General features: G+C 42.4%; 1 protein-coding gene across 1 annotated transcript in view; it reads left to right on the top strand.

The window, feature by feature from the left end:
* The window catches only part of hgfa (hepatocyte growth factor a), a 32,557-nt gene extending 19,067 nt beyond the window's left edge, over positions 1–13,490 (top strand). The window contains exons 10-18 of the mRNA XM_072673845.1: positions 337–430; positions 3,043–3,179; positions 6,841–6,870; positions 7,865–7,967; positions 8,274–8,348; positions 10,825–10,962; positions 11,069–11,175; positions 11,426–11,568; positions 11,670–13,490. Coding sequence (XP_072529946.1) covers positions 337–430; positions 3,043–3,179; positions 6,841–6,870; positions 7,865–7,967; positions 8,274–8,348; positions 10,825–10,962; positions 11,069–11,175; positions 11,426–11,568; positions 11,670–11,852 — 1,010 coding nt within the window. The 3' untranslated portion in view covers positions 11,853–13,490. The remainder of the gene's footprint in view (positions 1–336; positions 431–3,042; positions 3,180–6,840; positions 6,871–7,864; positions 7,968–8,273; positions 8,349–10,824; positions 10,963–11,068; positions 11,176–11,425; positions 11,569–11,669) is intronic.
* Positions 13,491–14,046: the final 556 nt, after the last annotated feature.

The raw sequence follows: 14,046 nt of genomic DNA, 5'->3' as shown, positions 1-14,046 counted from the left end.
AGCAGGACGCTCAGACTCTCTCTCTCTCTCTCGCTCTGGTTCTGCTCAAACCAAAGTCAGATGTTGGCACAGAGGAAGGCTGTTTTTTTCCACAACCACCAATTGTAAAGTGGTCTCCGACGTGAAATTGGCTCTAACCGCAAATAAAACCCTCTTTCAAACATGCTTATTTCATGACAACATGAATACAGTCCGCAAATCCATGAATGCCCGAAATTTAAAAGTGTTGATGGTGTGGATTTTAGTGCATTTCTATGTGTTTGTGCGAGCGTGTGGTAAATATGGTCTTGGTGTATTGTTCTCGTTACATTTATTTCTTCTGCGTCTGTGTCCTAGAGTGTTACGAGGACAATGGGGAGAGCTACCGAGGCAATATGTCAAAGACCAGATCGGGCATTCCCTGTGGACTCTGGTCAGACCACACATACAGGTACACAACCGCTCACCAACCATTTACGGTAAAAATATCTGTCCTTGTCTTTCCTGAACTCGTTTGGCCGACTTGAGCGCTGCCAACCGTGGAAGAGTTCTTATCCATATGGCTTTGTTTTAGATTAGAGCTCAAAATGAGGGCTAGGAAGCAGACATGGAAAGGAAGCAGCATTAGAGGACTGGAACACAACCTCTGTCCGTAATAGTGGCTTGTTTTTTTCTGCATATCTTTTGGCCAATACATCCTTATGGTCTTAACAAATACACTGTTAATAGTCATGAACACAAACTAAATATAGAAGCATTAGTAGTAGCTAGAAAACATTTGCCAGCTCCTCCTGGTTAGTTCTGTTGTGAAAATAAAAAAAAACACTCCATCAAATATAAATTTATTTATTAGGAAATATGGACATAGTAATGTTTGATTATTTTAGACAATATAGATAAAGGAGGTGTAATATCATCACAAAGAAAAGTTGATATTTATCATATATTTATCACGTATTTAACTAAAAAGTGTTACAATGTGGCAGTTTGTACTGAGGAAAAAATTTAGGACAACCTGTGCCCTAATAGCTGGTATTTCCTCTTTTGAGTGAAATGACCTCAGTTAGACATTTCCTCTCGACATTGACTTGGAGAAAGTTGTTTCCACTCTTCCATGCAGAATTCTTTCAGCTGTGTGATGTATAAGGAGTTTCTTGCATGCACAGCCTGTTTCAAATCACCCACACTATCTCTGTTGAATTATGGCCTTTGACTATGCCAGTCCAGAACTCTCTAGTTCTTTCCTCTGGGTCATTCCTTGGTGGATTTACTGGAATGTTTGGGTCATTGTCATGTTGCGTAGTCCACCTTCATGTTGCTCCAGCTTCAGTTTTTGGACAGATGGGTTCATGTTTTTCTCATGCTCTGACACAATAAATGATTCATTGGAGAGTCTGCCAGGGCCTGCTTTTGTGGTCGGGCTGAACCTTCTAGGATGACCTTACCTGGTTGTGTTGCCAGTTGTTTTAAATGATCTCCACTTAAAACTGTTTTTCCGGACAGTGAGTGGCTGATTTCTAAGTGCTCTGAGATCTTTTTAAATCCCTCCCAGACTCCTTTGCACCTACAACCTTTTTTCCTGGAGGCCTCAGAGAGCTCTATTGATCTGGCTATAGTGATCCCACTTACTTCAACAATCAAGAGCAAATCAAACTAAATGTCTGAGGCTTAAATAAGACAGACTTCTCCAAATTCCCTTCTAATGATGTTCTAATCATCTGCATCTGGTGTGTAGACAGCAAACTAAAATAGACAGTTTACATCCATTATATTTATAATTACATAATTCTAATTACATCCAGATAAATTGATGCAGGTTTATTGGATACAATGATAAAAGCTTTTCGATCGGAACTGCATATGCATAGCTCACAAAAAACGCTCAGCACATCCAACAATAAAAGAAGTCTTGTGCTTCTATTGTGATGGGACAGTGATGGGAAAGCCGCTAGCGAACAGACAGTTCAGTGTCCATTTGTTTTCACATTTGACTTTAGCCAAGTTAAAGGTTGGTTTAGCTTGGTTTAAGATCAATTACTGATATTAATTAATAATAAAAAAGCCAGAGGATCGAAGTTATGGGGACCACTGCCTTACTGCCTCTCCTAATCAGTGATGAGTGTATAGTGATGGCACACACACAGACAGCTAGAAGAACCAGAGGAGGCCTCTATCTTTCCACATTTATCCAACTGACAAAATGAAGACTTAAAGTACCAAGTAGGGCTTCTAGAGAGACTCACTCCAACACCGAACCGCTAGCATTTGTTAATTTACAGGAATTTTAAAAGCCAAAATTGCACCGACGGATGGACATGTTCCAGAGGCGACCTCGACCCCAGGAAGCGCTTCCCCCCTACTCTCGCGCCATGGCCAGATCAAAGCCAATCAGCTTCCTGGTGTGGCGGGCAGCCAGAGAGTCTGCATTGGCCAGGGTCAGCAGGTCGGCTCTGAGAAAGCTCAGCCGCTGCTCGCGTCAGGGAGGAGGAATTACCCTCTCCTTCTTTATCCATCATTTCTTCCTAGCCACTGGGATGGGTTTTCTCAGTTCAGGGCTGGTGTTGTGGATCCTGCTTAGTGAGCAGTTAAAGGAATAGTTTGGTGAAAATCTTAATTATCATGTTTTTTATTACTTAAGGCTCAACCAGTACGTGTGTATTATACAAAGTTTCCGTCTTTAGTTTACAATGAGAGATGCAGACTAAATAACCTGTAGAGCTGTATGGCAGCTATTCAGAGTAACCCCTTTTATTTCTGGACTGTCTAGTGTTTGTTAGCAATGTTAGCCTTGCATCCCCTGTAGTAAATTGAAGAAGCACATGTCAGATGGCGAGCACGTCATGGCTGATCAGCTGCATCTAGGATAAATGATCTTAGTTTAATTTTCTATCAAACCTTTCTTAGTGAGAGTACAGTGCAGTCAATTATATCTGCTTACTGCAGGCTTAATGAAGAACTGCAGACTTTACCTACCTGCCTTCTCTGTTTGATTACTCTTATGGACAGTGAAATTGATTTTCTGTGTGTGTGTGTGTGTGTGTGTGTGTGTGTGTGTGTGCGTAGCAGGGATACACGCTCTGAGACGGCAAGTGCAGGGTTGCAGTTGAACTTGTGCAGGAATCCAGACAGAGATAAGCATGGCCCATGGTGCTACACTTCCAACTCCTCCATTCCCTGGGATTACTGCGGACTAGAGCGATGTAAGTTTCATCACCTCCCCTTCCTGTCTCTTTTCTTCTCTTCCATTCTCTTCTATTTCCTTCTCTTCTCATCTCCCCCTTTATCGTCTCATCTCTTATCTTCTCCCCCTTTATCTTCTCCTCTCTTCTCCTCCATTCTCTCCTCTTCTCGTCTCATCTCTTATCTTCTCCTCTGTTCTCTTTTCCTCCCTTCTCTCCTCCTTTCTTCTCCTCCATTCTCTCCTCTTCTCCTCTTTTCCCTTCTCTCCTCTTCTCCTCTTTTCCCTTCTCTCCTCTTCTCCTCTTTTCTCATCTCTTCTCCTCCATTCTCTCCTCTTCTCCTTTTTTCTCTTCTCCTCTTTTCTCTTCTCTCCTCTCCTTTTCTCCTCTCCCATCTTCTCCTCTGTTCTGTTTTCCTCCCTTCTCTCCTCTTTTCTTCTCCTCCATTCTCTCCTCTTCTCCTCTTTTCTCATCTCCTCTTCTCCCCATTTATCTTTGCCTCTTTTCTCTTTTTCCCCTTTATCTTCTCCTCTCTTCTCTTCTCCTCCATTCTCTTTTCCTATTTTCTCTTCTCTTCTCCTATCTTCTCCTCTTTTCTTTTCTCTTCTCATATTTTCTCTTCTCTTGTCCCCTCTTCTCCTCTTTTCTCCTTTCCTCATTTCTCTTCTCCTCTTTTCTCTTCTTCTCCCTTCTCTCCTCTTCTCTTCTCGTCTCTTGTCTTCTCCTCTGCTCTCCTCTCCTCTCCCCTCCTCTACTCTACACTCCTCCCCATTCTATCTTCTTTCTCCAGTCTTTTCTTCTCTCCTTGTCACATCTTCTATTTTCTTATCTCTTCTTTTCAGAATCCACATTTTAAACTTTTATTTATGAAGCAACATTACGGAGGACAGTACAGACACCAGACCCTATAGACAAGAACATATTCATTGGACAGAAAGAAAATAGATAGAGTAGATTTATTGTGCCTCATTATTCTGTCTGTGGATTTAGGACGCCAAATGAAATAAAATAAAATCTACTTCACATACAATATCTACCCAAGCCACCCATGTCTGCAGTGGCAGTGTCCTGATCTTAATATATATTGTTTTTTTTTTTGTTGTTAAAATATTTGGTAACACTTTACTGAAGGTCACCATTTGTAGGGCTCCATGACACTTACATAAGCCTTCCATGACAACTGATAGAAACCTACATAAACATTTACTGTATGAAGACTTATTTCAACAAACGTTCCCCCAGAAAGTGTTATGACAGCTGACGCTTGTTGGAATAGGCCTTTAAAAATGGTTGTGTAGGTTTATGTGAGCTTATGAATGGTGCCCCACAGTTAGGTGCCTAAATCAGTGCAGTGACATTAAAGTATACTAGAGCAGAAGAGACAGAAGTAACGTAATCTCACTGTTTTCTCTCATTACATTTATTCGGATTGGATTTGTTTCTCAGGGAGACTTGACCTAGATAGCGATAAAATGACGAGCGAGTTAGTGTTAACAATGCTAGATATAATAGATATAGATAGATATGTGCATCCAGAGACTAAATACAGTGAACAAACAGCATTGGTAAGAAAATCATGAGGATCTGCCTGGGAATCATGGAGATATGAACCAGAAATGATCAGATCCCCACTCAGTTCAGTACAAAAAACTTAACCTTGAGTGCTTTCCTTGACCTACATCCTCACATATACACATCTGGACCTTGAAAGTCTCTTTCATTTCACACTTCTTTACAGCTTTCTCACTGGTTAATTGCACCTTTAGAACTGTGTGTGAATGACCGAGCTTATGTAAATCACAATAACAGTGTCTTCTTAGCGTTTCATTATAATGACTAGAATCTTTTGTATTAATTGGCAGTGTTTTCTGCATGAATACATAAGGCTTATTGTGCTTTGTGCAGTTCTGTGTTTAGGAGGTTTGTGATTTATGTGCATCAAGAAATGTCTGCACAAAGTTCTGCCAACAGAGCTTTCTTTAGCTTTTCTTTTTAGTATTGATTGATTGGGACCTTGTTGGTAGCCACTGCTCTTAATTTCTAGAATTCCTAATTCCCTTGTCTTGTAAAAGCCTTGGGCAGAACCCCCAAGCAAAGAACAGAAAGTTGTCACAGTGACTTCTCAAGCAGTATGATCTGCTTTGTTCTTCATGTTTTATTTTTTTGGGTCACACACTTCTCCGCTTTGACCTCACTCTAGCTCTTGTGAGCAAATAGTAGTTACAGAGTCCACGGCACTAAAACGAGGTTGGAGTCAAGCGTTATCAGAGCATTCTTCTCCAGCTGGCCTCTGGTCCGTGTGAACTGTGACAGAACGTCAACTGATCCATTCCACAGCAGAGCACATGAACTTGGTTTGGAGTCAGAGCTCTTCAGAGTGCAGACAGACCTCTTCAACCCATTACACAATCTAGGAGACTGTCCTTTTTGCTGAGCACAGACACAAGCCTAGATACAGCCTAATCCTGCCTTCATGTGTGCAGGGGATGGGCTTATTTCCTACTTGCATAGTAGAGTATTTCAGATTCATACAATTCAGACTATGATATGATACAGTCCCCAATGCAGTCAGTTCATTCAATGATTATTAAAGAACAACATTAGAAACAAAAGCTGTGATGGTGTCCCTATCTAATGCTCTAGCCCTAATGCCACTAGTCAAACTGACATCCTAGTCACAATACAGTGATACAACAAGATACAGTAGAGTGCATTGTATTGGTACATACCTTCCTTCTCTGCGTCTCTAATGCACCCAGTTAAATGAAGAAATGGCTTATGAGGAATTAGCTGTTTAGCTAAATCGGGTATGTTGGGGGAACAAAGGTGTTTTAACTTCAATAGGTAGTTAATTTGTTCAGAATAAGGCACTGACATTATGACCCGAGGATCCAGAGGATCGCTGGTTTGAATACCAGGTCATGCTGCCTGCCATCAGCAGCTGGAGCCAGAGAGAGCACAATTGGCCTAACTCTGAAGAGAGAGTAAGGCCAATTGTGCTCTGCAAGCTGATGCATCAGAGCTGGGTAGCTGGCCTTCTCCTCTGGGCAGGTGGTGGCTGGCTGCGCTGGTTGTCGGAGAAGGCATGTGTCAGTCCTCACCCTCCCAGTGCCAATCAAGTTAACTAAAAAAAAAAGCAGCCATTGTTGTTAGAGTGTAAAATGTGCAGGGCATCAGCTTGAGAGCGTACTGTCATGGTAAGAGCTTAGAGTTTAGCTATGGTTGTGAGCGGTCTGTACAATGAAAAGGCAGTGGTTTGGGTTAGGCTCCTCATGCGCGGCGTCACGCTCTTAACACCAGACAGATGCAGACCTGTGAGCTGCGGTCACCGCGCTGCTCCGCCAGTGCTCCTCTCAGCTGGCCTGTAGCTCCTTACCCAGGCTTTTGGCACAGCCTTGGCATTTATCTTCCTAATAGGGACAGTGTTCTCCTTATATTTAGGAATTTATAAGACAAATTAGTTTTTCTGCTGGCTACAATCCAGATTGTTGATCTTAACAGTTGAAAGTTACGAGCGTTTACCATGTGAGGAATCGGGGGCTGTGTCGGGGCCATGCTGGCTTAACTTCTAAGACTGTATTACTGTGTATATTGCTTTGCTATAGCAAGTCAAATTGTACGCTGAAACACTGAAATATGCAATGATATATCTTCTCTGTCTTCTCTGTGTTTTTTTTTTCAGGTAAAACATCAAAGATTGAGCATGTAAAGAGTAAGTAGCTTAAGTATCTTTCTATCAATCTATTGTAAACGCAAATTAAGCATCAGCCTGAAATAAATGAGGCTGTTAATGATGATTCTTTATTAAATCAGGGTGTGGAGCCTTCATCCACTGAGGACTAGGTTTATTAATTATATATCATACTGTATATAGTTATTATGGCAGATTATGTCCAGTAGTACAATAGTGTAATGTCACCATAACCAGTAATTATCATAATAGGTATATAGCTACAATGTTTATTATCATGACAGTTTGCACTCAACAAGGACTTAGGAAGACACTAATACACTAACACTGGGCTGGGCCTCCTTTTGCTCCTTCAAATCTTCAAGGCATGGATTCCTCACTAGATGTTGGAAACATTCCTTAGAGATTCTGGTCCATGTTGACATGATCGAGTCATCCAGTTCCCACAGCTTTTTTCTTCCGGAGCACTTTCATGCAGTGAAACTTTTCCATTCTCCCACATATGTGTTCTATCTGAGTCAGATCTGGTGACTGGGAAGACCATTGCAGAGCTTTGCATTATTTTGATCATAAAAAAAGTAAAAAAAAGTTGTCATGTTGTCATGCTGAATGTAGGTTGCTGTAGCGTTGAAGCGATGATTGGTATGCACAGGCCCAGGGTGTGCCAAAAAACCTGGTCCTCTATTCTGTTATCTTCTGTGGTCCTCAGTTATTGGCAATGGTAAGATGATGCTGCAACATAATCTGTCAAGGCAACTCATGACAGTGTGCGACACCTGCCATGAAACACGGCACCCATGTCACATGGTTCCTAGAATGCCAGTCGGTCCAATGTCAGTCCATAACAATCATACATATTCCTGGGTTGCTATACATCATATGGGACAGTGGCAGTGTGAGTACTCGGTCAGAATATGCACTTTGAAGGTCTAACTAAATTGTAAGGAGTAAAAGCATGTACAACTATTCAGATGTCTGAGTAACCCTTCTCGCTTTGTCTCCGTCACTTCTCCAGCACCGAAGCCATCCTGCTTTGTGCATAAAACCACGCGGATTGTTGGGGGCACGCAAGTGCAGCGGGCAGAGGACGGAAGCTGGGTGGTCAGCATTCAGAAAGGGTAACTGGTTCATAGTCTCTCGCCACTGTGGACTGACCCAAGGGGCAGTTTTCCTGCAGTTAGGCTCGCTTAGATGGCTTTCCTACATAAGATAATGAACAGCTATTCAGATGCAGCTATGCTGAAAAGACATAAACCATACTCCAAATATGTAAGCAAATGTAAAAATTCATTAAATAGGCCATGTATGTTTGTGAGGATATTCCAAACATAATCACGTCAACCAGTTGTTTTTCTTACAGTCAGAGTTAGAATGTTAGAGGGTTGGAAGTCTGACCGCGTCTGTTGTGTGTTGTGTGCTGACAGGAACAAGCACTGGTGTGGTGGATCTCTTATCCGAGAGGAGTGGGTCCTGACAGACCAGGAATGCTTCCCTTCATGGTAATATCCATATAGTTGTTTGAATTATTTACAAGCATTTAAATTATTTTCTTGATGTCTTGTCTTTTCTATAATTTTTTTATAAACCACTTTTCAGTTTGTATTCCTCTCTATCTTTTAGTTTTTACATTGTCCCCTGCCTTTATTCCTTTATACCTTTATATAAAGGTATAGTCGAAATGGTATTAGCACCTGAAGGTGGAGTAAACAGAGAATGATAAAAACACTGATCGGAAAACTACACGCAAGCCTTATTCATAATCCAGCCACGTAACTTTCAAGTGGGCTGAAAACCTTCGCAAGGCACTGTACATCATTTACCACACTGCTGAAAGAGGTGTGCATCTTTCTGTCCCTGGCCGTCTGTCTGTCCCTGGCCGTCTTTCCTTGCGAGGCGCGGATGCGGTGCTTCCTGTTTATGAGTGGGTAGTGACAGGCTGATGTTCTGGCTCAGAGTGAGCCAGCCGATGGTGCTCTGTTGGCCATGGAGCTGTTTAGCCTCTGTGTGTTTGGCATGTCTCTGCTGCCGGTGATGTACGCCTGGGGATGTGCTGTGGCGCTCTTCAAGAGAAAACCTTGTTGACCCAGAGCTGTTCTGGACAGAGAGAGCGCGGGTGTCTGTGTTTTAGATCAGCTCTACATAACCCAGACCCGCTCCCTCTCGAGCTTAGCTATCTCACGCATCTCAGGAAGAGGCAGGCCCATCCGCATTGCTGAGGACTCACCTCTGTGGCCCAGATAGAGAAAAAAAGGGGAAGATTGCTTTAGCAGGGATGCAATCCAATGCATTGAGATATCTTTTCCCTATACATGTAACATCGACACGTGGCTCTTTGTTCTGGAGAACATCTCTTCTCCTACTGTATGGCTCGAAGTGATGCTTTGGTAGGGGGAAGGAAGTATTCTACAGCCAGACCATGCTCGAAGCTCAAAGTTTGCTTCTCTAGCTTTTGCACGGCAGCTAGGAGGCTAATGAAATTAATGAAATATTCTACATCTCAATTGGCATTGTGCCAGCTACATCCCTGATTCGTCAACCACTTTCCTTAAACTAAACCAAGACGTTGTTAGGCCATCTCGAACTAGCCTATTGGTTTCTGACACTTTGTAATGGGGCTTCAAATCCAACATTTCATACATTTGAAGTTTCAAATGAATTCATTCAATTAATTATGTTTTAATTTATTTTAAATTAATCAGCATTTCCATCAACTACTGTTATGCACAGATTTTTTCGGATGATGTCACATACAGGGCTTCCGAGTGGTCCGGTGGACTAAGGCGCTGCCACTATGACCCAAGGATCACTGCTTAGAATGCTACCTGGGTCACGCTGCCTGCTCTCAGCAGCCGGAGCCCAAGAGAGCAAAATTGGCCCTGCTTATTCTGGGGGGGCCAAGATGCCGCTCTCTCTATCTCCCCACTTCACTATAGTGTGATGATGGCCGATTGGGTATCTGTGACTTTCTTTCCCGCTATGTCATCACTTGAAATAATCTGTTTTTTCCATCTGTTTTCCCCCTTGGCCATAAACCACCTCATCCATGTGGAAAATATTTTTACCCCTTATTTGAGCGTTTGTCCTAATTTCTGGCTTTTGCAATTTTGTTTAATTTATATATATAATTGAATCAAGTGGGGTGGAAGAAAAACCCTCATCTCACACGTTAACTATATCACTGTTAACTATAAATATCAACAAAGGTATAGACAGGCCTTTACTCATGCTTTTAGCAGTGTAATTAGCTTGTTAGGGCTATGGCTTGTTTACAGTTTACATCTGTAGAAGAAAAAAAAAGCTGCCAATTGATCCCAGTTTCAGAGTTTTATAAATACTGAGCATCCTCTAAACTTGTCCCAGCAGTCAGCAGCCATGGTCTCACCTCAGCAGCTGTCCTGCTTTCTGATAGTTAAAATATTCAATGCCCACAAAGCAAGAGAAGGCAATAAAAAGAAAGCAGAAAAGCGTTTTTTTTTTTAGGCAGTTGTCTCCACCATTTGTAAGGAGTAAACAGGAAAGATGGAGGTCAAGTTGAGGTCTGGAAGACCAGGAAAACTGCCTGAGAGAACTGCTTGTAGGAATGTTAGAAAGACAAATCAAGACCCCTGTTTGACTGCTAAAGATCATTAGAAAAATTAAGATGACTCCAGAATGGTTGTGCACTTATCTACTGTGCAGCGACACCTACAAAAAGTGTCCAGAATTAATTGATAAGCCTCATATCTCCAGTACCAAACTAAAGAAGCAAACAGCAGATATAAACCATGTCTTGGCTGATTGGCTCCAATCGTGCGAGGGGGAAAATTAGGCCTAAATTAGGTTTCTATCCGAAGCTTTACTTTTGGACAGGTGGACACACCGCTGTGGTAGTTCAGTGCACTGCTGTTTCTTTATGTTCGCCATGGCATGTGGCTGCTGGGTTTTGTCATGCGGTGAGATGAGATGAGTCATGTGCTTTGTGTGTGTGTTCTTCAGTGTTCCTGATCTTTGGGAGTTCAGCGTGCACGTGGGTCTTCTACACCTCAATGTCTCCTCACACACTAAAGGGCTCCGCATCGCACACATGGTCTGTGGACCTGAAGGCTCCAACCTGGCCCTGCTCAAACTCGCCCAGTATGAACTGCAGAACGTCTCACCTAGTCACGCATTCATTCATTTATTCACTAGTTCGCTCATTATCTTAAATGACCTATATATGTTGTGCACATGTTTTGTCCAGTCCAGCCCCGCTGTCGGAGCATGTGTGGACCGTGCAGCTACCTGTGGCTGGATGTGAAGTTTCAGAAGACTCCCAGTGCCTCATGTATGGTTGGGGAGAGACGAAAGGTACCGCACCAGCATCAGTCTCCTTGGGCTTTTTCTTCCTTTTGTGCCAACAATGAATGTCCATTCTATTCTCCACTGCAATTGATAAAGATTTCCACATTAAATACATTTACAAGTACACCAATATATATATAACATAATATAATATAATATTCATTCATGCTCAGAAAGTCAGCCCACCCTATAAGTGTGTCAAGACTATGAAGTAGTGCTGATGACTGTCCTAATCTGTATTTGATGGTTCCTTTAGCCACAGGTCACGAGGGAAGTCTGAAAATGGTGCGTCTTCCCATGGTCAGCAATGAGAAATGCTCTCAACTCCACAATGGCAGCCTGCCTATCACAGAGACCAAAGTCTGTGCTGGGGGGCAGAAGGACCAGGGTGTGTGCGAGGTAAGCACTAATACCCTACTTTGAAAGGGTTGGTTTCTTTTCAGTGGCTAAATTGGAGCATTAACAGTATTACCCCTCTCCTGCTGGTTCATCCCTTACAGAAAGACTACGGTGGCCCACTGGTGTGTCAGGAGAGAGAGAGCAAGGTCATTATCGGAGTGAGCATCCACGGCCGGGGGTGTGCCATTGCCCGGCGGCCTGCTGTCTTCATCAACGTGGCCTATTACTCAGAGTGGATTCACAAAGTCTTCAAACACTATTCGGACATCGAGACACCTTACTAGAACGGCCTTCCTCATTTGGTAATCGCTGCAGGTGTCCACTTACTGTGATGTACTGCGCTCAACATGTGGGGACATGCAGTACGTATGGCATCCTGGGGTTCCTTAGCAAGTACAAGACCACGACAATGGCATAATCAATGGTAAGCCATACTACTGATTTTGCAGCTTGTGCCAAAGCAAGTGATATTTCAACAAGTGAGTCAGGTTGAGAGTGGATGTTCCGGGCACAGACCGCGAAGAAACCTCAACTTGTTGCTTTAAGAACAGAGAACGCTAAGAAGAGAGAGTTCAGTGAGTTCAGACAGCGTCTGCTCAAAGACCTTTTTTTTTAAATCACTGACAAAAAAGTCTTAGTTTTGATTATATATATTACTTTTTTCTGGCTGAGTGCTCATAAATCTGGACATGCATGGACAGATTTAGCAGGAAAGACGAAAAAGGAACCGATGAAAGGTTCACAGCGATAAAAGATAAGGCCTGTCAGAGGCATTAGACCAAAGCATTCTGGACTCACTCTCTATTGTTCTCCTGGAGATACTTGAATACAATGATAACCAAAAGTATCCGGATTCAGGCCTGAGGTTTGGTTATTCACTTTGAGGACCACGAGGGCTTCCTTTCCGGATTCCTGGACGCCGCTTAGGGGTGTGGAAAGAGGTCAAACAGTTCTGGGGAATTTTTCAAGAACTGCTACAGTAGTAGTAGTACTAGTAGTAGTAGTAGTGCATGCACCACCAGGGAGCCATGCCACTACGGCCAGTTCAGAAAGTCAGATTACAGTGTCACTATTTACCTGAGAACTGATGCTGTAGATTTGGAGTATGTTCAGTAATGGAGAGTGTTACATAGCTTGCCTTACTCCAGTATGGAGCGTACACTGGCCCTTTTTGGGGCTGTGCTTTTACTATGTTTGGCTTATTTTTTGCTCTTGTGAGTATATTGCTGGTACTCTATAGGTCTCATAGATCTGGCTAGCTTACAAATATGTGAAGGTCTATCCATTCTCATGGTGTGTTGTGCGGAAATGGTGAGGTATTTATTTATAATGAAATCTTCTGGATAGAGGAAGATTGTTCCAACAATACAGTATTATGTTACGTAAGTGTTAGTGTTCATTTTGGCATGAATGTAGAAGACGTGTCTTTATAAGAGGAACGAAGGGACAATATATGTTTCACAAGCACATCATTTGTTTATGTACCATGCTTCAAAACTCAGACTCCCCACAGGTCTATAAACCATAAAGATTTCACTCTCAGCAAAGGCTAATATTAGCTGCATAGCTCTGATTGTCTAGGAAAGTTTTACAGGTTTGCTTAACAGACACGAAACATGCCATATTTATTGTGATGGTCATTTATTGCAATGGTCATTTTATGAGCTGAATAAACGCCAGTGTATCGTAATGTAAATATAATTTTATATAAACTGCATTCCATAATAGTCTTTCGTTGTTTCGGTTTTGTACCCATTTCTCTTTACTACATGTTGTCATTCACTTTATGAGCTGCTACACTAGACTGACATGTCTCACTACAGCAAGTTATGTTCATTTTTTAATTTATTTTAAAGGGACGACTTCAGTGACTAAGTTTTCTGGCTTTTTTTGTAAATAATTGAGACCTTTGTCAGACAATATGTTAAGAGCATCTGTAATATGAAATTTTGTAATAAATTAAAATGGTAATTAAAATATATGTTAATATTCTCAGTGTGTTTGATTCACCCATTCAACAACAAACCTTATTTATTTCCTGCTCTGGGACTCTTTTCCTCTACTTCTCACACTGTGTTTGCAGTAACCCAGATAACATGCCCATGTGGAAGCCTGTATGGGCAGCCAGACTGGAAACCAGACAATATTGTCCACAGGTTCCATATTGGCTCCACGGAGGGGAGGGGGGTCAGTAGTGGGACCTGGAGAGGTTAAACATGGGTCCCATCTGGTTTGTACACTACACATGGGCCTAAACGCAACGCATGTGAGATCAAGGTGGGCTGTAGTGATATGGCTCCTTTGGCAAGCCCAACTGAGTCCCAGTAACCCACTTAGTGCCCATGCCCACCTAGAACCCACCTAATCCATGGTCCACCCATGTGAGCCCCACATGAGCATGTTGGCTGGGGATTATGCGAGTTAGGAGCATTTTGAGTGTATTATGTGAAAAGTGTATTATCCTGACTGCTGAGGTGT

The sequence above is a fragment of the Salminus brasiliensis genome, chromosome 2, assembly GCF_030463535.1.
Source record: "Salminus brasiliensis chromosome 2, fSalBra1.hap2, whole genome shotgun sequence".
Classification (NCBI taxonomy): Eukaryota; Metazoa; Chordata; class Actinopteri; order Characiformes; family Bryconidae; genus Salminus; species Salminus brasiliensis.
Note: the sequence above shows the minus strand (reverse complement) of the source record. Positions and strands in the feature narration are given on the sequence as shown.